General features: G+C 34.3%; 2 protein-coding genes across 4 annotated transcripts; one reads left to right on the forward strand and one right to left on the reverse strand.

The window, feature by feature from the left end:
• Positions 1-1,501: 1,501 nt before the first annotated feature.
• On the reverse strand, positions 1,502-7,408 carry LOC108735299 (transcription initiation factor TFIID subunit 3). 3 transcript variants are annotated; one of them, XM_025977756.1, is made up of 11 exons: positions 7,079-7,408; positions 6,784-7,026; positions 6,602-6,722; positions 5,483-6,533; positions 5,241-5,382; positions 4,775-5,181; positions 4,616-4,710; positions 4,414-4,562; positions 2,628-2,833; positions 1,820-1,920; positions 1,502-1,754 (listed from the first exon to the last, which is right to left on the reverse strand). In XM_025977756.1, the coding sequence occupies exons 1-11, from the start codon at positions 7,242-7,244 to the stop codon at positions 1,619-1,621; spliced, it is 2,817 nt and encodes a 938-aa protein (XP_025833541.1). In that variant the 5' UTR covers positions 7,245-7,408; the 3' UTR covers positions 1,502-1,618. The 3 variants fall into 3 exon arrangements, with proteins under 3 accessions (XP_025833541.1, XP_025833542.1, XP_025833546.1); XM_025977757.1 differs by lacking the exon at positions 2,628-2,833 and adding an exon at positions 3,673-3,812; XM_025977761.1 differs by lacking the exons at positions 1,502-1,754; positions 1,820-1,920; positions 2,628-2,833 and adding an exon at positions 4,168-4,301.
• Positions 7,409-9,181: 1,773 nt separating this feature from the next.
• LOC108735258 (E3 ubiquitin-protein ligase HUWE1) lies at positions 9,182-22,992 on the forward strand. Its single transcript, XM_025978362.1, is given in 20 exon segments — positions 9,182-9,526; positions 9,844-10,171; positions 10,524-10,763; positions 10,826-11,083; positions 11,151-11,422; positions 11,484-12,003; positions 12,059-12,160; positions 12,219-12,840; positions 12,897-13,918; positions 13,981-17,526; positions 17,590-17,853; positions 17,910-18,066; positions 18,162-18,356; positions 18,424-18,574; positions 18,615-19,177; positions 19,241-19,549; positions 19,607-21,960; positions 22,024-22,471; positions 22,526-22,638; positions 22,693-22,992. Coding segments are annotated over 19 exon segments (11,700 nt in total). The 5' UTR covers positions 9,182-9,526; positions 9,844-9,907.
• Positions 22,993-24,892: the final 1,900 nt, after the last annotated feature.

The raw sequence follows: 24,892 nt of genomic DNA on the forward strand, positions 1-24,892 counted from the left end.
TAAAGAATCTTAAATAAAGAAAGAAAGAATCTTAAATAAAGAATCTTAAATAAAGAAAGAAAGAATCTTAAATAAAGAATCTTAAATAAAGAAAGAAAGAAAGAAAGAATCTTAAATAAAGAGGCTACAGGAATCTGTAATTTATTACAGGAATCTGTAATCTTAAAATGAAGGTTCAGCTACCCAATCATAGATGGCGCCACCAAAGTTCACAGTTAATTCCAAGATATTACTATACTACATTTTGAAATTTGTGTAACCTTGAACGAAAGATTCATATACCAGTATGAATGGATTAATGTTCAGTTTACAGAAATCTGTGACCTTGAATGTTAGATACGAACACCAGTATGAATGGATAAATGTTCACTTTACAGGAATCTGTGACTTTTAATATTAGATTCCTATACCTGTATAAATGGATAAATGTTCAGTTTACAGGAATCTGTGATCATGAATATTAGATTCCTATACCAGTATGTATGTATAAATAAGAAGTTTACAGGAATCTGTAACTTGATTCAAACATTCATAAAAAGTTACTGTAATCTGTAGCAGTAAATATAACTAATTAACACCGACAGATTCAAACCATTCATGCAGTATAAAGCTTCAGTTTACAGTAGTCTGTAACATAATTTAAGTTTACAATCCAATCTTTATTAATAATGTAAGCAACCTGTAACAGTTAGGTTGCAGGAATCTGTAATTGAATGTAATTAATGAAGAAAATATTAGGAATTAGATTACAGATCCCTGCAGAATTTTACAGAAACTGTGTAAAATAAAACGAACTGTAATTAATATAAAGTTTATTCATAATAAATAGATACTTACTTGGGTAAAATTACTCATTCCTTTTTGATCTTCTTGATAGATATAAATAAATGATTTTAAAAGAAATAGGGATAACTGTTTAACATTTTTTTTACCGTCCTGAAAAGTATTTTATATGCAACTGTTTAATTAGTGCTATATATAATACTGCCAATTTCGTTTTGTATGTGCCAACCATTTACAAAAGTTGTAAGAAATATTATTTTGTTTTATGTCTACACATTTTACAAAATAAATAAAAACTATGATTATGACTAGAACTTTGTGCAGTACTACACAGAATTTCAATATATATCTACTAAAAATCAGCACAAAAAGTTACATTAAAATACACGTACATAAAATATGTATACCAAAAATCTTTTGCTAGGTATTAATTATAAAACATACATTTGCAATAATAAATAATTCTAAATAAGTGTACCAAAAGGTTTCAAAGATATAAATAACGCTTAAAAATTGATTATAGAAGTAAATCTTATTCACATTATTCACACTAATGGGTTGTACAAAATGACATTTGGAAACGAATTTTTCATTCATTGACAGAGAAAATTAAATACATGAAATATTCAAAAGGTTTAACAACATCTAATACTTTTTGGTTACTAATGGTGTCCTCATAAAGGAGAAAATGCAAAATTTCTAAAATGATAAGTGTTCCCAGCTTTTAAAATATATTTTTTAGATAAGGTATTTTAAAATGTTGAGTTTTAAAAAATTAAAAGAAGAAATTGATTAACATTGAGTTTCTGATACAATTGAACAAAAAATACATAATCTAGTGATCTTTCTTCTCTCGCTTTTTCCTTTTCTTCTTTTCTTTTGTCTGTAAATCTTTTTGTTTTTTATTGATACAATTCCTACAGTACCAATCTTCATTATCGTCAGGGGGAACTTGGATTCCAACACAAACCCTTTAATAAAAAGAACTGTCATAGTCGCTCTGCGTGAAATTAGTAAAGTAATAGGAAATACTAACCAATGATACCATGCATCACAATCATCGCAACCTATCATAGGACTACCATCATCTTGTTTCCCACATGCTGGACAAATCCACACTTTATTACCTTCGGCATCCTACATCAAAGAAACAACGTAACTTGAATAAAGTGCAGTACTCGTACAAAATTGTTTATACGACTTCATTAAATACTCAAATCAATTGCNATGTCTGCAAATCGTAAACAATAACTATTTACCAAATTCAAATGTCTGATTTCGTGAAAAAACATTTTTCACTTAATTACAGTAATTACGTAAGATTATTATTCTGTTCTATTAAATTAGCATTAATTATAGTTGCAAACTTGGTCAAATCGGGTAAACATGTTTGCTTTTCGTTTGTGAGTGGTGTTGTTTTCATCCATCAAGACCAGCAAATGGGTAAGCATTGATTGTAAAATGTTATAGCTAGGAATTTATTTAGGAAAGAGTAGGTATTACAAAAATATAAATGTTAATTTAAAAGTTTTACAAAAAATAATAAACATTCCAAACCAAGAAACCAGTTATTAAAANAAGCACTTTTATGAACAACTCATTATTATATTGGCTACCAGGCAATTACGTTTAAGTATTTACAAATATGAATAGCTCATCGCTCCAATAGCTGAAACGCTCTACCACTTATAATTCAAACCTGACCAATAGCTGATAATGATTGCAGGTGCACATGTGAAATGATACTATCAAAAACCTTAAAACTAAAACAAAAAAACTGCAATTTAAATCAAATTACAACAATAATACCACTCTCAGCTTTCAGTTCGATAAAAAGGACTTGCCTTAATTGTGGTTTGCTGTTTTTGTTGTGGTTGTTGTACTAGGTTCTGCTGTTGTTGAGGCAGTTGTCGTATCTGTTGTTTATTTGTTTTTGTCGATTTCGATTTGATTGAATGAACACGAGGCCTACCTGGACCTGCGCCATTTCGAAGTGGAGTAGTAGACAGAGGTGCTGAAGTTACTTCTTCTTTAACCACCATTTCTTCCTCTATTTATAAACTTTTAGCTTAACACTTACTTTGAACACTTCTTTGCCATTGTAATTTAAGAGACTAACATTAATTAATATGCATAAAAAATGGGGAACTCACCTTTTTATTTCTTACCGAACAGAATTATTTAGATCCAATACCCTTCATTCTGACTTAACTATAACAGTCGTTTTATATCAAATTAGACTGGCTCAAAAAAGTGTTTTGTTTCGCGTGAAAATACATAAACCAAAAGGCCATTCAAGATATTTAAAATTCCAAAAAGGTAAAAAGATTGATTTACTTTTCTTTAAATTTCGTGATGTTACAATTGTTTGTGGTTGAAATTATAAATATAATAATATCTTTTTTTTGCCTCCCTGTTAATATTATTTCAAAAATTTTGGAAAAAGTTTGTGTAGCGTGTAAGTTCCCCATAATAAATGTCAAGAGATATTAGAAAATACTATTCACAATGTACAGAAAAATACAAAAGCCTCGAAAAAATACATGTAGTATCTATTTTTACCCTCACCACTACATTCTAAACAAAGCCCACGCAGAACCAAACTAATTGTAAGCAAGAATCTTACCTTTATAAACATGCCGTACTAAAGCCTAAGATAAAGGAATATTCTTTCATACAAAAACTTTTCCTAATAAAACGAAGTTCATGTACTTTTTAGAACACACCTTCATTCCAAAAACAGGGAATAGAAAAACAATACCATTATTACAATTATCTTAGCTGATGAATGAACATGGTGAACAAATGAAATGAGATGTGAAATTTTGGTCAGATTTGATTCCATTATTTGAAAAACGAAATTGTAAATGCTGAGATTTATTTACTTACAATGTAACTGGAAGGAGTATTGTATACGTCAACGTCATAATGAGGTTCCTTTTTAATTTCTTTAGTTCTTATTTTTGGTATTGGTTTGAATACAGGCTTCTTCGAATAAGAATCGGAAGTGAAAATATGGTCAGCAGAAACTGTGCAGCAAAAAAAAGTATTTACCACCCTATTTATGCTTCGCAATTATTTACTAAATACAGCAGTAAATTAATTTGAATAACGAAGCTATAGCCGCCACTTATTATCCAAACTCATAGGTTTAAATCAGTTAAATATATGAGAATTAAGGGATCAATTACTTTCTGTTATGTACTATGAAATATTAAACTAAATGCTTTGTCATGCCTACTTCAAAATACGTTTATATAAATACTAAAGAAAAATAATATTATACTATATAAGTACGCAAATTAAGTAATGTAATTATTATGTTAAATAAATAAAGACGATATTGCCACATATACTTAATGTTAAAAAAAAAAGTGTTATAAAATGCAACAAAAAAAATAGTTGCTAATAAAACGAATAAAACATAACATCTGCATGCATAGAAGTGCACAATTACGACAATTACTAGTATGTAACAATAATTAACAACGCACTTGTTTTCCTTGTAACCATAGAATCTTGCGTGTAAGAGAACAAAAAAAAAATTAACGGAAAAGATTTTGCATCTATTTGTAAAACATGGAAAACAAAAACCTGAAGGACAGCAAATAAGAATAAAATAAATCTTACTATGATTATTAGCACTACTACTTTTTGGCTTAGGTTGACCAGTAACTAATGCAGAAATTTTGGCCAGTTCTGGCGACATTTCTCTTTTTGAATCTGTTGAATCAGGTAACATCGGTTCTTCATCTTTTTTAACAACAGGTTTTATGTTCCTAAAATTAAAATAATAATAGACTATTAAAACTAACTGTCACCAATATCTTACAGTTTTCTTGTTTCGGGTGTATCTGGTCTTGGAGAAGCTGGCCCCAATTTAAGAGTCAACTTGGGCACTGAACCAACTTCCAAATCTACTCTCAACTGCAACAAATTGAATAAAAAAATTAAATATAAAAACAAGAAAAGGATTTCATTTTCAATGCACCTCCTTTTCTTTTCGTTTGTCTTTCTTTTCTTTCTTGATTTTTTCCTTCCTTTCTTCTTTCAGCTTCTTTTTCTCAGCCTTACTTTTTAATTTGTCTTTTTTATTTTTCTTCTTAATTTTTTCTTTCTTGTCTTTCTTGTGTTCCTTTCCTCTCTTCTCTAATTTAGTTGGAGGTTCCTTCTCAGACCCAGTCAAGGGTAAAGTTTTTTCAAGAGAAAGAAGAGGATGGGGTGGTAAAGATTTCACAGAAGGTTCTTCTTGCTTTATTTGCTGCATGAAATTCATGGGCATTCCAGGATGGACAGGAGGTATGTAGGGAGGTTGTCCAAATGTAGATATACCTAAAGGAGGAATAGGTAAATGAGGAAATAAGGAGTTATTTAAAGGAGGAGGAATCAAGCCTGGGCCTGAAATATTAATACATTTTCAGTATTGAATATTAAAAAGTTAATTATTAAAAGTTTACCTGGAAAACTAGGAAAGAAAGAAAATGGTATTGGTGGATTTGGTTTCACATCAACTTGAGGGGCTTCAGGTGTTTTTGGGGGCTCCAAATCTACATCGATAACATCAGTTTCCACTTTATTTGGACTAACATGCTTTGATACCTAAAAATTAAGAACAAAGTGTAAAATTGGTAAAATACATAAATCAGAGACTTCAAATAACAAATAGAGGGAAAGTGAAGTTACAAAAATTATAATTTACCTTCTTCACTTTTGATTTATCTTTTCGTTTTCTTTTTTCTTTAATTTGTAATGGAGGGCTTTGTGTAATCATTTCAGGAGTTTTGGGGGTAGACGGTGTTCCTGGTGGAGAATCATCATCGAAATAATTTCTCTCCACTTTTTCAGGACTTTTTTGTGCCTGTGCTGGCTGAGGCTCTATTAATTCTATTGTAATGTCATTGGACAAATGATGAACTTTGTTAACAATATCAGAAGCTGCCTCATCGATAACAAGATCTGGAGAACTTTCTCTAGATTCTTGTTTTATTTCATCTTTTATTTTCATCACTTTATTCTCCAATTTCTCATTTTTAACATTTGATATCTTCTTTAATATATTTATCTTCTTTTTATCTGGTTCTGTAAATAACTTATCGACATGTACATCTCGATGTCCTGCTAAGTTTTGCTGCTGTTGTTGGGAAGATTGGTGTGACAGTTGCTGAGACTGTTGACTGGGGGACTGTTGAGATTGTTTTGGCACTTGTGGACTCTGCACTGTAGATTGTTGTGTTGTTGCAAATAAAGATTTAATTGGAATAGGAGTAATAGTCGTATTAAGTTTCTCTGTTTTCAGTCTTGCTGCTTCAAGAGCTTTATTAAACTTATTTTGAGGGAGAGCCGAATTGATTTTACTGTTTGGTATCTGAGTTATTTTTATATCATTATTTAGCAACACATTATTCGCCAGTAGTGACGGATTATTAGCATTATTATTCATCTTAACTTGTTTAAGTTTAACAATGTCCTTCATATTAGCTATTTTTTTAATTCTTTCATCTAAACCTGGCTTAAATAGTTCTTTCCCTCCTTTTTCTTTCTTCTTCTCTACTTTTTTCAGTGCTTTTACAGGTTTTTTAATAGAATCAGTAGGCATAACATTATTACTTTGTGGTGTAGGATCAATTGAAACCAGTGGAGTCCGAGATTCTGGAAGTTTACCTTCACGAGCTGGTGATAAAAAACCAGATGTCGTCATCATCACACTACTTATTTCCCTAGTGGGTCTTCCTTCTTCTTCTAAGAGTAACCTTGTTTAAAAAAAATACTTGAACACTAAAAACCTTAACCAATCTTATAAAACACAGTATGTAAATACCTGGGTCTTTTAAAAGGCTCTCCAACTGTTGTTTCTGGCCTTTTAAATATAGGACATGTATTTTCAGAACGTGAAAGATTTTCAGGTTCTTCTTTTTTCTCTTCAACTTCATTATCATTTACTAAATGATACAACACACAATTTCTTTTAATTATCCATGTAGTATATAGTATTTACTTTACCTTCTAACACTGGATGCATTGGTGGTAAATGTTCATGAATATACACTGGTCTTGTAACAACTTCTTTACTACCAGGTTTAAGAAAATTAAGATGATCTTCTTTTGGAATTGGAAACTTTGGTACAGATGTTGGAGGTTCTCCAAAGTCGACATATTTAACATACTCTTCTAATTCCGAAAGATTTACATGAAAATCACGAAATGCTAATGCCAAATGATCCAAATTTGGTTCAATCATTCCAACTAGAATATTTATAAGGGTATAAAATCATCACTTTAATTCTTAATATCTTACATTCGTTTGCATAATCCGCAGTAGATTTTCCAAGTTGTAATAAATAGTGCGACAAGATATCGGTTAAAATTTCCACCGAGGTTGTTTGTACCGAATGCCATCCAATGGTTAGACAAATTTTTGCAACTGCAATCTTAATTTGCTCACGGGAATATTGCGAAGCCATTATCTGTAATATATAAGACAATATGATTCACTTTTACAATTGTAATTTATAAATTAATAATTCTTATTGCACAAAAACATATTTTTTTTTAAAACAAACGCCATTTCCGAAGTCCGACAGACATCTTAAATTTGATGTGTATGTTTGATGATAGATATTTTCTTCGACTTCACCTTCACCCAACTGTGATACAAATTCAACAAGTACGAAAATCCATAAAGTAAATTATTGTCCATAATACCTTCACAACATTTTCAAAAATTGGCGGAAAAACAATTGCTTAATTATTTGCATTGTAAAATAGAAAACAATTGCAAAAGTCAAGAACTGTCTATTAACTAAAACGTCTAATGATAAAATTAAGGGTAAAATTGTGATTTTTTACGTATTTACATCTGAAAAATAAAAAAAAACTGATATCAAAAAACCGTAATTTGCTATAATTAAAAATAAAATAAACCTTGTGACTCTTTTTGCTTGAAGTCACTTTCAATCAAGGAAAAATACCTACTAAAATGAATCAAGAAAGAAAAGAAAATACTATTAATGAGAAATCAGATAATAATTCAGAAAGAAGCAGTTCAGAAGAAGAAAATGATACAAGTGAAATTTGGGAAGATGAAGAACTGCATTTAATAGAAAATATTTTAGACTTTGTTCCCCTGACAAATGTCGTTTCAAAAGAAAATTCAGAAACATTTTTCGTATTAGAAAGAAACGGACGCAACCAAGGACCAAATTCAAGCATAGAAGAACCTAAGAATATCCTTTCCTCTATATGGGCGAATCAAGTAAATGATACTTCAGATACTGATGAATGGCCATTACTATCATTCGAAGAATTATTAAGAAGGCCGGTACCTTCCTCACCTTATTACATGCTTCCTTTAATACCATCTACAATTCCAACTACTCCTTCCACAAGTTTGTATGATCCTGTTTATACTAGTAATAATAGTCGTTTACTTCAAGGGGGGGGAGAAACAAACCAGTCCCAATATTTTCGTAATCACCAAGAGATTTTTCCTGGAACGCTTTCTTCTGAAAATTCAGAATCGCCTTCTGACGACTTTTATAGAAATTTACGCCAAAATTTAGAGCAAGCTATAGAAGCTGAAATTGAACAAGAAATTAATCGATCTCCAAGAAATTATCCTTTGGATTCATTAAGTGATGCTTCTCTTACAAATTCCCCATATTTAACGACTTTACCAATTGGATACTTGCCGATTTCTGGAATATCTAACTTATTTTCACAGGATCAACAAGATGAAGAAGAAACAATTCGATTATCTCGGAGAGAAACTCTTCTACCAGAAAACTTTTTTGATCAAGATTTTCATGAGACACTAAGGATTCCTGATGGCTCAAGACCTTATGAGTTAATGGAACCCTGGAATTTGGAGCAAGTTGAGGAAATTTTTAGAGCTAGTCAGGAGATACAAAGTGGAACATCAAGTGCTTTGCTAACAGGAAGATATTCCAATTTGCAAGAACCTGAAGCAATACAGGGACCTTCATCATTACAGTCATCTGAAGAAATCGACACAACAGATCCGTCCTATATTGCAATTGAACAAAATTTAATGAGACTAATGGATTCGCCAGAAAGTCCTCGAAGCCCTCGAGAAAGACCTCAAAGATTTATTGACCACACTAAAAACCATTTCTTAAAACGCTAATGTTTTTTAATTGATTATAAATTGATTATAAAGTTACATATCTTCTAATCATTCACCACTTACATTTGTTCAAACAAATTGTATTTGAAACCAAATTAAATAAATAGATCATTTTGCAGTCGTTTTGTTGAAATTCTCCTAAAACTGAAGTTGGACACGAATACTTTTGCTGAACAGTTGGCAAATCTATGTTTACCCAGCAAGACAACAAGGTCACACCAACATACATATCTACATAGCGGTATACAGCAGTTACAAGCAAAAGTATACAAGCAATGAAGTAAGTGAATTTGGTACCAGTATAATTTTTTGATATTTACAGCCTACCAGATGGTTTACATTTTATGTTTATATTTATTAGCTTTCTAAAAGTACTGGTGGAGAATTAAAATACAAGAATATTAAGCATATTACATTTGCCAGAAAGTTTGATTTGTTTAAGTTTGATTATTCAATATGGCCGCATTGGCGTACGCATAAGAAGTGCTGTGGAACTGTCGCAGAATACTACCAGTAATTGCAGTAAACATTATGGTGATATTTGATTGAACAGATAATTGATGTACACGGCATTAGATCGTTATTAATTATTAGATTATTGTAAGTAGTTCACGCATGTAACGTTTGTTCTTTGTGGTGACTAAGCAGTATTGCACATTCTTCCTCAAATAACTGTTAACAGTTTTGTTATTTTCATTACTACCTTTTATAAAATATTTAAATTTAATACGCCTTCCTTTAAAAACTTAGTAATATATATATTAAATTGCGTGTTGCATTTGTTTTAATCAGCTGTTTTATCAGTTTGTAATGCACTGCTGCAGTTCATTCTTATTTTGCTTTTTTGAAGACAATACGATGATTTATTTATTATTTATGATGACGATGTACATATTTACTTAGTATTTTTTTTGTAGAACAAGATGGGATTTGTAATTTCAAGTTTGATGATAGTGTACTAGGTAGTTTTATTTTGGTAACATGAGGATCGATCGTAATCGCATTCGCAAAGGTACTTCAGAAATACCCCCTGAATGCGAGGGGCTTATTGAGAAGTTATTACTCTGCAGTCACTTGGAACTGTTGGAGGAATTATCTAAAATCAGTACGTGGACATTTGGAAAATGTGAACTTTATCATTGGATCAACATATTGGATACTTTTGATAGGATACTAGAAGAAGCTGCAGAACCTTTCCCTGATAATAAATGGGCTCTTAATTGTGATGTAAATTATAATAGTACAGTAAGTGAACCAGTATAACATAAAATAAGCAAAAAGTAACATACAAATGATAATTAAAGTAAATCAGTAATTTTTGATCTAAATAAAAAAAAAAAAAAGAAAAATGTACTAAATGTTGCACAATTATAGTTAACTTTTTTGTTTTTAAATGTATTGTGTTATGTATTTGTAACTACAGTCTACCTCTTCATTAATGAAATTTTAAGTTTTTAGTCTTTTTGTAAAAGACACACTGCCTATAGAAATATTATAAATAAATAAAATAAGAAGTCTAGAGATTAATGGAAGCTTAAATATTTTCTTATTTTTTGAATTGTATTGTTTTTATTGAAATTTTATTCTGCTCAAATAGGAAAAGAAACTTCTACTATGGACCCTCCATTTCACTACTTTATTAATCGAACATTCGTTCTCTCGACATTTATACAACTCAATGGAGCATCTGGTGACTTTGTTGAGTTCCAGCGACATGTCTGTCGTTCTTGGAGTCTTAAACTTACTGTACATGTTCTCAAAACGAAGTAATTTTATTACTAGGTTACCTTCTGATAAGAGACAGGCTCTTTTGTCTAGATTACATTATTTAGCAGAGGTAACATATTAAGGATTATTATTTCATTATTGATAATGGCTTTGTGTTTTCTTTTAAAACAGAGTTGGGGTGGAAAGGAAAATGGCTTTGGCCTAGCCGATTGCTGTGATCCTAACAAGCCCATACCCCCTTCAGCGACAACGTTACATTTTGAATTTCACCGAGAACATTCAACAGAAAAAGAAAAAGTTGACCCCAAAGATCCAAAATCAAAAAATATGTGTTACATACATGTTGAAAACGTTGATAAAATACATAAAACGCCGGCCGAAATTATGAAGGGACTTACATGTATATACTATATACCTCCAGATAAAGAGGTACATTGGAAACTTATTGGTTGATTGTTTACTACTGTAACGATTACATTGTTTCTTAAAATTGCAGATGTGGCTTTTCACTCACGTGCGACTAGCTCACCTATTTGCAGATTATAAAAACAGATTACTCTGTGTACAGGCTCGTCTACAGGCTTTGTCTGTGTTAGTATATTCAAATGCATTACAAGATACAGCCCACACCCTACTGTACAATGGACTGTTAGAAGAATTAATAGAGTTAGTTGAACTGAAGCAACCCTACTTAGTGGAAATTAGATCTGCTGCACTTAGAACCCTAACTTCTATTATTCATTTAGATAGAAATCCCCATTTTCCAAAGTAAGTTTTAAATAAATAAATATCAGTAGAACTATTTAAAAAAATATATTATTTTTAACAGAAAACCGGGCTCTCGACTTAATAGCATAATTGACGTGACAGGCGCAAGTCAATACCATGGATTTTTGCCAGTTTTGGTACGTAACTGTATAGCCTCTTTAACAAAACAGACATCAACAAAGGGCACAACTGAGACAAAACCAGAAAACGTAGTGAAAGTAAAAGAAACCGAAGCGCCAGCTGCAGCTGTAGAACCCCTTTCAGGTGGTTCTTCACCAGAATTTAGTGCTGGAACGTCATCAAGTGGTTCGTTTACTGACTTTGGTGATTTTATTGCTGAACCTCCAACAGGACATGAAATGTTAAGCAAGTATATGGAATACGTTTCAGAAGGAGCGGGCAATCAACAAGCTGATGAGTCGCAGTCCAAATTCCCGTTACCTCTTGCTACTGCACTGTTTTCATTTTTGTACCATTTAGCTAGTTATGAAGCAGGTGGAGAAGCCCTCGTGTCATGTGGAATGATGGAATCACTTTTACAAGTTATAAATTGGCATGGGGTAGAGTTGGAGCATATTACTGTAAGTATTGTATATAATATTTTAAAAACTATTCAGTCACAATGTGTATTTATAGTTTGTAACGCGAGCTGTGAGAGTTATAGATCTTATTACTAATATGGATATGCAAGCTTTTCACTCCCATGGTGGTCTTCAAAGTTTTATCAACAGATTAGAGGTAAAAAAGTACTTCAAATTGAATAAAATAATTATACCAAATTAATTGAAATGCTTAGGTTGAAGTAAGTCTTTGTCAAGAAGAGGAATTGTATGAATTTAAAAACTCTCAATCTTCTGAAACACAAGCTAGTGGTAGTAGTAATACAGATAATCCAGAAGAAAATAAGGCAGTAGAGATAGTTTACAAAGCATCAAATCAAGGAAAAACTTGTTTGCCACAAAGAGCAGCCCTTTTGAAGTCCATGTTGAATTTTTTAAAGAAAGCTCTTCAGGATTCCAACTTTTCTGACAACATTCGTCATCTCATGGAAGGCAGTTTACCAAATTCATTAAAGCATATTATATTAAATGCAGAATATTACGGTCCATCCCTCTTTTTATTAGCAACTGATGTGGTAACTGTTTATGTATTTCAAGAACCTAGTCTTTTATCTACGTTGCAAGATAATGGTTTAACTGATATTATTCTACATGCACTACTTTGTAAAGATGTTCCTGCTACACGAGAAGTTTTAGGATCTTTGCCAAACGTTTTTAGTGCTCTCTGTTTAAATAATAGAGGACTGGAAGCATTTGTTAAGTGTAAACCATTTGATCGACTCTTTAAAGTTCTTCTTTCTCCTACTTACTTAGCTGCTATGAGACGACGACGAAGTTCCGATCCATTAGGAGATACAGGTTTTATAATTCTCCATTATCACAGTGTCATTTTAACCAACTTTATTTACTTACAGCATCAAATTTAGGTAATGCTATGGACGAGCTTATGCGCCACCAACCAAGTTTGAAAGCAGATGCTACAAGAGGCATAATTAAACTTCTTCATGAACTCTGTTATTTAGGAACAGAGTCTAAATATGTCTGCTGGAGACCACACAGTAAACAAGATCCTCAAAGTACTTCAAATACACCTAGACCTTCCACTACCACTGAGGGTAAAATTCATAAATGAACTTCAAACCAAAGAGTATTAAATTTCCTTTTAATAGGATCTTCGGACGAAGAAGATGACGATGAAGAAGAAGCCTCAACATCTTCTCAAAATCAGAGTGATTCTCAAGTTCACGGAAGAAGCGATAACAAAACCCCTATTGCTTTAGTCGATTATATTTTGAACGTTATGAAATTAATCGATGCGATTTTAAGTAATAATTCTACAGACGATCACTGTCGTGAATTTGTGAATCAGGGTGGTTTAGACCCCTTATTAAAAATTCTTGGTCTACCCAATCTGCCCGTCGATTGTCCTGTAACAGCGTCAGCCCAGGCTGTCGCATCCGTCTGCAAAAGCATCTTAAACCTTGCGCATGAACCTAAAGTCTTAAAGAAAGGACTGGAACAGTTGAATGAAGTCTTGCAAAATTTAAAACCCCTTTACACGAGATCACCAGATGACCCTCCTGGATCAAAACTATTACACGAATTGGCGAGTGCTACACACTTAGATTCTGCTTTTTCAAATGCAAGTGTAACCCCTCTTCTGCATGCAATGGGAGCTGCACATGGTTATGTTCTAATGTTTGTTCACGTTTGTCGAACTAGCCAAAGTGATACTCGCGCCCTTTCTCTTCAACATTGGGGCTCAGAACAAGGACTTATTGTACTTAAAGGTTTAGCTGAACTTTATACTTCTCTTGTGTGGGAAAGTACTCTGCTATTAGCTTTATGTAGCGAAGATGTTATCCACGGAAAGACATTTGATTGCGATTTTAATCGCGAAGATATGAGGAAACTTAATATTCCAGATCCAGATAGGGTAAGTTGTTTACTAATTTGTTTAAATAATTTTCTAAGACAACAATTGGTTTTTAATAACAGGCCGAATGTACTTGTGCTACTACTGAAACGCCAGTAGACACGACAGCGAACGTCGCTTATGCCATGAGAGGTCTTTCGACAAATCCTCCGCCTCTTTGTATGGAAATAGATGGCGAAGCAATAGCTATCAATAAGCCGACAAGCCAACAGTTAAAATACATAAAACCTCTTCTTGGCGCGTCCTCGCGATTAGGTAGAGCTTTGGCTGAACTGTTTGGCCTTTTGGTTAAATTATGTGTAGGTTCTCCAGTTAGACAACGACGCGGTCAAAATATAGTGTCTAGTCCCCCTTGTCCAGGCCCGTATGCCAAAGCTGTAGCCACCGCTTTAAATTATCTTCTTGCCAATGGTCTGAATGCAGAAAAATTACCTCCAAGTCCTATTCCAAAGTTTAGGTTGACATTCCTTATATGTAGTGTCGGTTTTACGAGTCCCATGCTTTTTGACGAAAAAAGATATCCATACCATCTGATGCTCCAAAAATTTGTCCAACTTGAAGGTCTCACTACATTCTTTAACACGTTCAAATGGGCCTTAAGTGCTGGAGGTACTATTCCTTTTGATGAAGGCATTGAACATGCTGATTTACCAGAAGGTACTGGTGAATTTTTGGATGCCTGGCTGATGCTTCTTGAAAAAATGGTTAATCCGAAGGCCATTCTAGAGTCTCCTCATGTTGTTTCTTCAAAATCGAATTCAGCAGCTTTTAAAATGACAGCATTTGACCCTCTTAAATACCTAATACAAATGCAAAAATTGGCTTTTGATGCTGTTATGCTTCTTTGGGACAAACGTCCTTTACCTAACTATGGATTACGTATGAGCGAATCTATTCTTACCATATTAAGACACATTCTAAGAGCGGAAAAAATTATCAACGAACGTCTGAAAGATATGGACAAAAAATCCGAGCCCGCTGCTACTTCCTCCACAAGTAGAGAAGTCGATGTTAATCAAGATCACTTAAGGCAACTTATGGACATGGGGTTTTCACGTGAACATGCCACAGAGGCTCTTTTACATACTCTAAGTTTAGAGCAAGCCACTGATTACCTTTTAGCACATCCCCCTAACCTGGTAAGGCCAGGAACATCTACTATGGATGTAGATGAAGACGAACAAGTTATGCAAGCAATTGCATTGTCTTTGGGAGATTCGGTATCTGGTAAAAAGAAAGAAGAGTCTGTTGAAGACGATATGACACCATTATCAAGAGAGAAAATAAACGAATTCACCTCGAATGCTTTACAAAATACCTTGTTACTTATTGAACAAATACCGGAAGTTGTTTATAAAGTTTGTGACCTTTTGGTTACAATTATGAAAAGAAACGGACCTGACTTTAGAGACGAAGTTCTAGATAAAATTCTTACCATAATTCGTGGTTATGTTGTAGACATACTCGAAAAAATTTATAACATTTCCTTCAAAGATTTTGTAGAACTTATTTACGATTCACAGAGGGCTCATCGACTGGGGTGTTTCACCCACTTATACGTTTTGTTCTTCGAAGTTCCTTCATATTTTGAAATGCGTATTCCATCCGCCTTAGCAGTTCACAAATCTGGTATGTTAAGAAACATGCTGGCTTTAATTTGTCTAGCAGAACATGCCATGTCAACTGCTGAAAAGAAAGTTGAGCCTAAATGGTTGACACCTTTCTTGCTTCTGTTGGATTCTGTAGGAAAAGTAGCTACTTGCTCCCAAAGAAAATGGAACATGCACTTAGTTACAAATAGAGTTTGGAAGTGGTATGATTTAGTAACTGGGAAGTGGACGCCATACTCTACAACCAACAACAAACTTATTAATGAAGCTTACTGGAATGGAGAGCAAAGTATTAGAGTAACGTGCGGAAGACGAAGATATACCATAACATTCTCAAACATGTTACAATGTAACGACGAAAGTGGAAATAATCGACCAATATCGATGACACCAAGGAACCTCCTTAATGATCAAACTCAAGAACCAATCGAAATGGCAATTGCTGATGATTCACTGTTAAATGAAAAAGAACAAAAACGTTGCAGACCTGTGCCGAATTTGTTAAGAAAACAAAATATAGAACTTGTAAAGATCTGCGTTAAACTTATGCATCTTCAGATTGATAAAGACCTTCTGCATGCCATTATGCGTGTCTGCTTACGTCTTACAAGAAGCTTTGAAATTGCGAATATATTTGTACAAGAAGGTGGTGTTAGATGCTTGTTAAATATGAGACAAACAGCCGCATTTAGTGGCTACGGCCCGCTAGCTACCATTTTAATCCGTCACACTTTAGAAGATTCCCAAACATTGGCACACGCCATAGAAAAGGTGATCAGAGGTCGCACTTTACCGTCAATACCTCCACCTTACAGAGAATTAATGTATATGGTTAGACAGATTGGTGGTGCTGTGACACGATCTCCAGAGACTTTTTTCCAAGTAGCCAAGAACATTTTACGTGTTGATTGTAGTATATTTAGAAGAAACGATGAAATTGATTCACGTTTGCCTATGCGTGCCGAACCATCGAAACATTCTCACCCTCCAAATATGGAAGAGTTTTCTATAAGAGTAATTTACGATTTGTTGAATGTCTTGGTTCAACCTTTGGAATTAGACGCCCCAGATATAAGTGAAGCTTCAGCATCTAAAAAGGTTAATAGCAAACAACGTGAAACTATGTACCAAAGAGCTTCGTCTCTTCTAAGTGGAAATGGAAGTTCAGAAATGCTCAACATCGACAGTCAAGATGATTCGTCTTCTACACCTATTATGAGAGTGAAACTGACTAGAAACGGAAGTGAAACAAATATAGATAAAAAATTGGAGCAAGAAATGGCTCGAAAACCTTTACTAGCAAAGCACACTATTCTGAAAATACTAGCAGACGCCGTCGTTTCTTATGGAGCTGTAGCCAAACTTGTTACAGACTACGTGTTTAAAGCAGGCTGTTCTGAATTTATAACCGAAGACTGTACTGCATTAGCTTTCATGTTTGACAAACTTCTTCCTATAACCGAAAATAGTTCTGATCGCGATTGCTCTATGATGTGTCGTATGCTGATAGCAGCCATAGCATCCTGCAATCACTCACCTGAAGCGCAAATAACATTGGTCGGAGAAGTAAAATCTGCCTTAATAAGGGCACTCATGATGCAAGAATCAATAGAAAAACACACCCAAGTTCAGTTGTTAACTGGTATTATTTGGACAGTAATTGAAAATTGCCCACCTGCCAATAACCAAATGAGAGTCCACAAAGCTCAGTCAATGAGTAGTGGTCAAATGAATAACATGGTGAAACTGATGTTAAAAAAAGGAATTTTTAATGATTTGGCCCGGGTTCCACATTGTCTTGACTTGTCAAGTCCGAATTTTCCAGCTACTGTAAACAGTGCTCTTAAACCTATGGAGGCTCTGTCTAGAATTGTGAATCAACCTGTGACTGGTAACGCATCATCAAATAAATCAAACAAAAAGAGCTCTCATAATAATTTAGATGATACTGGGGTCACACAAAGTGGTACCACATCAACCGAAGCTACAAATGCACAGGTATAGTTCCGTTAATATAATTCTATTTTAATTAAGTTATTTCAATAATTATTAAATGTTTAGGGTGAAGAAACCATCGAGGATACAGAAAATACAGACCACGACATTTCTGCAGTAGCTTCAAGTTTAGAAGCAAATCCGGAAGCAACAAATGTCCCCGAAGAAAGCGACCATGTTTTAGTAAATATAATGGATCAGTTACTCGAAAGAGGAAATGGTGATGGTGGGAGCCGCAGTTATAGTGAAGTTGCGTCCAGTAGAAATCATCATGGTATGGATATTGATGAAGATGCTAACATGAGTTATGACAATGAAAGAGACGCTACTGTAAGTTAAAAGTAAAAGTAATTAATAATACATTCCTTTAATGTTTATATATATAGGAAGAGCTTATGAGTACAGACTCTGGAGACTCAGATTCAAATGCATCTGATCAGGAAGTAGAAGACGACGATAACGAGAATGATGTGGATGATGAAGATATCGACGAAGGGGATGAAAACGACGAAAATAATTACGACGATGACGACAATAACGAGGGTATAATTTAACCCCTTTTTGTTCCTGTTTATAGTTTTTGTTCTTTTTTTTTTTGTTCCTTTTATTTTAAGTTTATTTGTTTTACAATTTTCAAGGAACGGATAATTTCGATGATAATTCAGGAATTTTCCATATAGCTTCAAACACAGACAGGGACGATGATGACATTCTAATGATTCAATATGCTGAACATGATACTGATAACGAAACCCTTCCTCGTGTACGCTGGAATGAAAATGGATTTGCTGTTCCAATATTCGATGAACCCAGCAACAGTGCTGATCAATCAGGTTAGCTATTTACATTTTTCATTTGTTTGTTCTCTTGTCAATTTAATATAAATTTCTTTAAATTTAGTTCCGATTATTCATCCCCTGTTGGTCTCCCGTCACAACAACGAAAATACAACAACCACTGCTAACAGAAATCAACGTACCAATCGCGCAAGAAGATACCAGTACCTACACTTCAACCCGAGAAATTCTAATCCACCTGTTATCTTACAAAGGTAAATTGGGTTTTTGCAGTGTTTTGCAATTACATTCTAGATATGCATTGTCCCTTTCTAGACTTCTGGGTCCAGCAGCGGCTCAGAATCTTACTCTCGGAAGCAACCAACTCATGAATTCTCCTGGTACCCATGAATCAGCTAGAGTAGTGGTTATGGACAACTTCAGCTTATTTCCAACCGCAGAAGAACAAATAGATCTTGTTGACCAGTCTGGATACTTGTTTGGTCCTAGTTTAGCAGCCACATTAAACTATGTACCACCGTTCCTTCACTGGTGGAATGAAGAATCAAAATTATTAGACGTAGAGTCTACCTATGACATAACCATTTTGGTATGTTATAAACTAATCTGTCCCTTGATCAAAGCGAGAAATGTTGAAATGGCTGAAAGAAAACGTAAACGAGAAGAGGAGGAAACTAAGTCGAACAAAAACAAACAGAAACCTGAGGAAGGTAAACATGAAGAGCCCCAAATTAAGAATGCATTCGACTTAAATGTTACTCTTCCTTCTGTAGAAAATGTTGAAATCGACTCTGATAATAACTCAGAACATTCTTCTGCACAAGTTTCACAGGCAAATAATGAACAATCTCAGTCAGGTAGTTATATTTAAAAAAAGCATCTTGCGTGCAATTGTAATTAATCTGTCTATTAATTTACAGAACCCGAGCGAACGATAATATCAATTCCTACACTTGCAAATGTGGAAAATACTTTACAATCTAACAGTGTCAACCAGCAAGCATGGCAAATTGATCAACCAATCCCTGACTTGTCACAGAATCTAGGAAATAACGAAAACGGTTCCACCTGGGTGCATGATTCTGATTGCATTACCGTGGGTGGCGAACAGGAAAATCAAATAGGACAACCGATTCCTGTCGTTCATTTACCATCAAGATTTGAGAATGTAGAGAATGAATCAGGTTGGATGCGCGAAAGCAACGACGCTATTCCTAACAGAACTTTGCGTAAGTAAATGTATAATATTACCTGTTTACTTTTTTGTTATTTTTAATTACATTTAGAACAAATAGCAGATGCAGATCGAGTCCTACAAGCACTGGGAAATATCGAATTTACTTCATACGAGCCTATTGAAGTTCCTGATTTTGTTTCATCTTCCAATTCAAGAGACGAAATACCTCAATTGCCACAAAATTATTTTTCTCGCATTCCTACTCCTCCACCATTAGATTTTGGTTCAGGAGGAGCTACTAATGCTCCTGATGATAGTAGACTCCCTGTTTCTAATGAAAATGAAGAACTAGAAGATGCTGAAGACAGTGAAGATAATGAAGAGGATCGTAATGCAGCAAATGCAGAGCCTAGATTTTCGACGTCCATGTACCCGAGCATTTTTTCGCTGATAACAGTTGATGAAACAAATGCTTTACAACAAAGTTTAGACAGTTTACGTTCTAGTCTTCGCGAAAGGCAAGAAATATTTGAACGACGACGTCAAGAACAACAAAATGTGACTCAGCAATCTGAACAACAGCAAGAAATTAGCGACACAGTCGTGCTGGATTCTAATTCATCTGAAAGTGAAACATCTTCAAGTAATGTCGCTGAAACTGCTTCTGCTGCTGCCGCTACTAGCAGAACGGTTACAACTGAAAATGCAAATCCTACATCTTCAAATAACGATTATACTACTGCAACTGATGATAAAAACCCAGTTCCTCAAACTCAAAATCAAGAAGAAAGCTCAGGTGCAAGTCAAATACAAACGGAAGCTGCAAGTGCTAATACTGATGTCATAATGGTAGAAGAAACTGCAAGACCCGCAGATGGAAACGAAGAAATCCCCGAAGGTGTTGATCCATCGTTCTTAGAGGCTCTGCCTCCTGAAATGCGTAGAGAAGTTCTAGATCAATGTAGAATGTTACGACTTCAACAACGTGCTTCTGCTCCCAGTAGCAGTTCTGATCAAGCAGCAGCCGGAAGTTCTGCAGAAGTAAGTCCGGAATTCTTAGCTGCATTACCACCTTCTCTACAGGAAGAAGTGTTGACCCAACAAAGATTGGAACAACAACGTCAAGCTGCTGCTCGAGCAAATCCTGATGAACCAGTTGACGCCGGAGCGTTCTTTGAAACTTTGCAGCCGTCTCTACGGACAATGATCTTGTCAGACATGGAAGATTCACAAATGTCGGCTCTTCCTCCAGACTTAGCAGCAGAAGCGCAAACCTTAAGAAGAGATTGGGAAGCCCGAAACAGGCAAATGATGCAAGAGCGCTTCTTCCAAAGTAATCTTACTACTATTATTCGACAATCGGCAAGAAGTCGTCTAGGAACAAGGATAAATACTCACATGATTCCCCAAAGAGCGCAGTGGGGAAGTTGGGGAAGGGCTGACTTTGTACAAAGTAATTCTGCGCAAAACATGAGAGTTAGAGGAAGACAACTTCTAGATCATGAAGCTCTTTCTTGTCTCTTAGTGTTAATATTTACCGACGACCCAAAGCTTCATACTTTACGACTTCACAGGGTGATCAGAAATCTTTGTTATCATGCACCTACTCGAGAATGGATAGTAAAGTCTTTGCTGTCGATCATAGAGAGAAGTGTTCAAGCAAAACCAGATGAAAATCTTAACAAGCCGTTACGTCGCACACCGAAACCTGGTCCATTAATTAGCAAGCTCCTAACAGATGCTCGACACCTTAATAACGGTGCCAGTTGGTTAAATATCAGGATGGAGGCTGCTTTAGGTTGCCACGCAAATGTATTTTTAGTTAATCGTATACCAGGCAAAAGAAGCGATCGTTCAAATGCAGCAACTGTTACCATTCATCCTCAAGCTGCACCGATTGTTTGCAAAAATGCGTTGGATTTACTGATATCACTCTCCAAAAGTTTTCCTACGTTTCTAGTACCGATTAGAGTAAGGGAAAAAGACGACAGTAAACCAACACCTTCTCCTTCTAAAATTAGGCCAGAAAGTACTGATTTCTGGGATATGCTTCTCAAGTTGGATTCTGCTAGCAACAAGAAAGGAAAGAGCCTGGCCAAAGTGCACACAAACTTGAGTCTTTGCTTAGACGTAGAAAACACAAACGTTACGTTCGAACAATCGGCTTTTGGACAATTACTTACTATGCTATCCTCTCCCATTATTTACCGTAGTATGCAACTGACAGATAAATTGCTTCGATTATTGTCTGTGATAACGACTGGAATGCCCGACCTAACTAAAAATACTGGATCAAAGCCGAAAAAGCAAGTTCCTAAATTTGATTGTATTACAGCTCCTGAAAGCGCTCTTAATCTAGCAGTTAAAGTTCTTACTTACAAGAGTTGTTCTGAAGAAGGTCTCGAAGATGTAACAAATCTTTTATTGAATTTATCCAACTGCTCCTTGGTAATGAGTTACACTGTAAGTCCGTTTTGTTTATTGACAACTTTTGTTATAAAGTAACGAATTGTTTTTTTGTGCTAGATTTTTAATCTTCTGCTTAATGGTGCTATTCGTATTGGAGAAACTGTCAAGGAACAAATCCAGAACATGTTAGAAGAACTTAGAAACTTAAACAACGCTCAAAAGAAACGTAAAACTGCAGAAGATCCTGGACCTAGTACATCAAAGGGTGTAGTATCAAATAGATTCACCAAAGAGAACGTGGTAATTACTGCTTCTTCAAAAGTTAAAACATCTTGTGATCTTCAGTTACCTTCAATGGCCCCACTGACATCGAAGACATCAAGTCAAGTTTTCTTCCTGAGGGTACTGAGAGTTATCGTTCAAATTCGGGACGCAATAAAAAAAGCACCCAAGAAAGACGAAGAAGGAGCAACTGACGCAAAAAAAGAAAGAGGTGAAGCAGATGGAAAAGCAACCTCAGAAGAATACGATATGTTTCCGGAAAATGGTTCTAACACTGCGATAGGTAATTTGTCACTAAAGCCTAAAGTTAATTTCTATTTATAATTATTTGTTTCAGTTCCAGCTTTAAGTGATCAATTGAAAAGTTTAGAGTCACTTTGGGAAACTTTAAGTGCATGTCTTTTAGAGTTGGAGCATACTCCAGATCATCATGCAGTTCTAGTTTTACAAGTAAGTAATTGATTACTTTCGTCGTTGAATTATTGTCAACTTGTTTTATTTTAGCCGGCAGTTGAAGCGTTCTTCTTGGTTCATTCTCCACAACAGGGCGCAGGAGACAAAGAAGCTTCCTCCAAAGAAACTAATAAATCTCCCGATAATGACATGTCTCTTTCAAGTAGTTCCTCTGCTACTTCTCATTTCCCTGAACCTGATCAAAACAGTTCAGAAGGAAACGCTAAGACCCCTGTTCCTCCTGATCAGTTGAAATTCTTAATATTTGCCGAGAAACACAGAACTGTTCTTAATCAAATTCTTCNTGTTTTCAGTCTTGCTGCTTCAAGAGCTTTATTAAACTTATTTTGAGGGAGAGCCGAATTGATTTTACTGTTTGGTATCTGAGTTATTTTTATATCATTATTTAGCAACACATTATTCGCCAGTAGTGACGGATTATTAGCATTATTATTCATCTTAACTTGTTTAAGTTTAACAATGTCCTTCATATTAGCTATTTTTTTAATTCTTTCATCTAAACCTGGCTTAAATAGTTCTTTCCCTCCTTTTTCTTTCTTCTTCTCTACTTTTTTCAGTGCTTTTACAGGTTTTTTAATAGAATCAGTAGGCATAACATTATTACTTTGTGGTGTAGGATCAATTGAAACCAGTGGAGTCCGAGATTCTGGAAGTTTACCTTCACGAGCTGGTGATAAAAAACCAGATGTCGTCATCATCACACTACTTATTTCCCTAGTGGGTCTTCCTTCTTCTTCTAAGAGTAACCTTGTTTAAAAAAAATACTTGAACACTAAAAACCTTAACCAATCTTATAAAACACAGTATGTAAATACCTGGGTCTTTTAAAAGGCTCTCCAACTGTTGTTTCTGGCCTTTTAAATATAGGACATGTATTTTCAGAACGTGAAAGATTTTCAGGTTCTTCTTTTTTCTCTTCAACTTCATTATCATTTACTAAATGATACAACACACAATTTCTTTTAATTATCCATGTAGTATATAGTATTTACTTTACCTTCTAACACTGGATGCATTGGTGGTAAATGTTCATGAATATACACTGGTCTTGTAACAACTTCTTTACTACCAGGTTTAAGAAAATTAAGATGATCTTCTTTTGGAATTGGAAACTTTGGTACAGATGTTGGAGGTTCTCCAAAGTCGACATATTTAACATACTCTTCTAATTCCGAAAGATTTACATGAAAATCACGAAATGCTAATGCCAAATGATCCAAATTTGGTTCAATCATTCCAACTAGAATATTTATAAGGGTATAAAATCATCACTTTAATTCTTAATATCTTACATTCGTTTGCATAATCCGCAGTAGATTTTCCAAGTTGTAATAAATAGTGCGACAAGATATCGGTTAAAATTTCCACCGAGGTTGTTTGTACCGAATGCCATCCAATGGTTAGACAAATTTTTGCAACTGCAATCTTAATTTGCTCACGGGAATATTGCGAAGCCATTATCTGTAATATATAAGACAATATGATTCACTTTTACAATTGTAATTTATAAATTAATAATTCTTATTGCACAAAAACATATTTTTTTTTAAAACAAACGCCATTTCCGAAGTCCGACAGACATCTTAAATTTGATGTGTATGTTTGATGATAGATATTTTCTTCGACTTCACCTTCACCCAACTGTGATACAAATTCAACAAGTACGAAAATCCATAAAGTAAATTATTGTCCATAATACCTTCACAACATTTTCAAAAATTGGCGGAAAAACAATTGCTTAATTATTTGCATTGTAAAATAGAAAACAATTGCAAAAGTCAAGAACTGTCTATTAACTAAAACGTCTAATGATAAAATTAAGGGTAAAATTGTGATTTTTTACGTATTTACATCTGAAAAATAAAAAAAAACTGATATCAAAAAACCGTAATTTGCTATAATTAAAAATAAAATAAACCTTGTGACTCTTTTTGCTTGAAGTCACTTTCAATCAAGGAAAAATACCTACTAAAATGAATCAAGAAAGAAAAGAAAATACTATTAATGAGAAATCAGATAATAATTCAGAAAGAAGCAGTTCAGAAGAAGAAAATGATACAAGTGAAATTTGGGAAGATGAAGAACTGCATTTAATAGAAAATATTTTAGACTTTGTTCCCCTGACAAATGTCGTTTCAAAAGAAAATTCAGAAACATTTTTCGTATTAGAAAGAAACGGACGCAACCAAGGACCAAATTCAAGCATAGAAGAACCTAAGAATATCCTTTC

This window comes from Agrilus planipennis, unplaced genomic scaffold (assembly GCF_000699045.2).
Source record: "Agrilus planipennis isolate EAB-ADULT unplaced genomic scaffold, Apla_2.0 scaffold15, whole genome shotgun sequence".
Classification (NCBI taxonomy): domain Eukaryota; kingdom Metazoa; phylum Arthropoda; class Insecta; order Coleoptera; family Buprestidae; genus Agrilus; species Agrilus planipennis.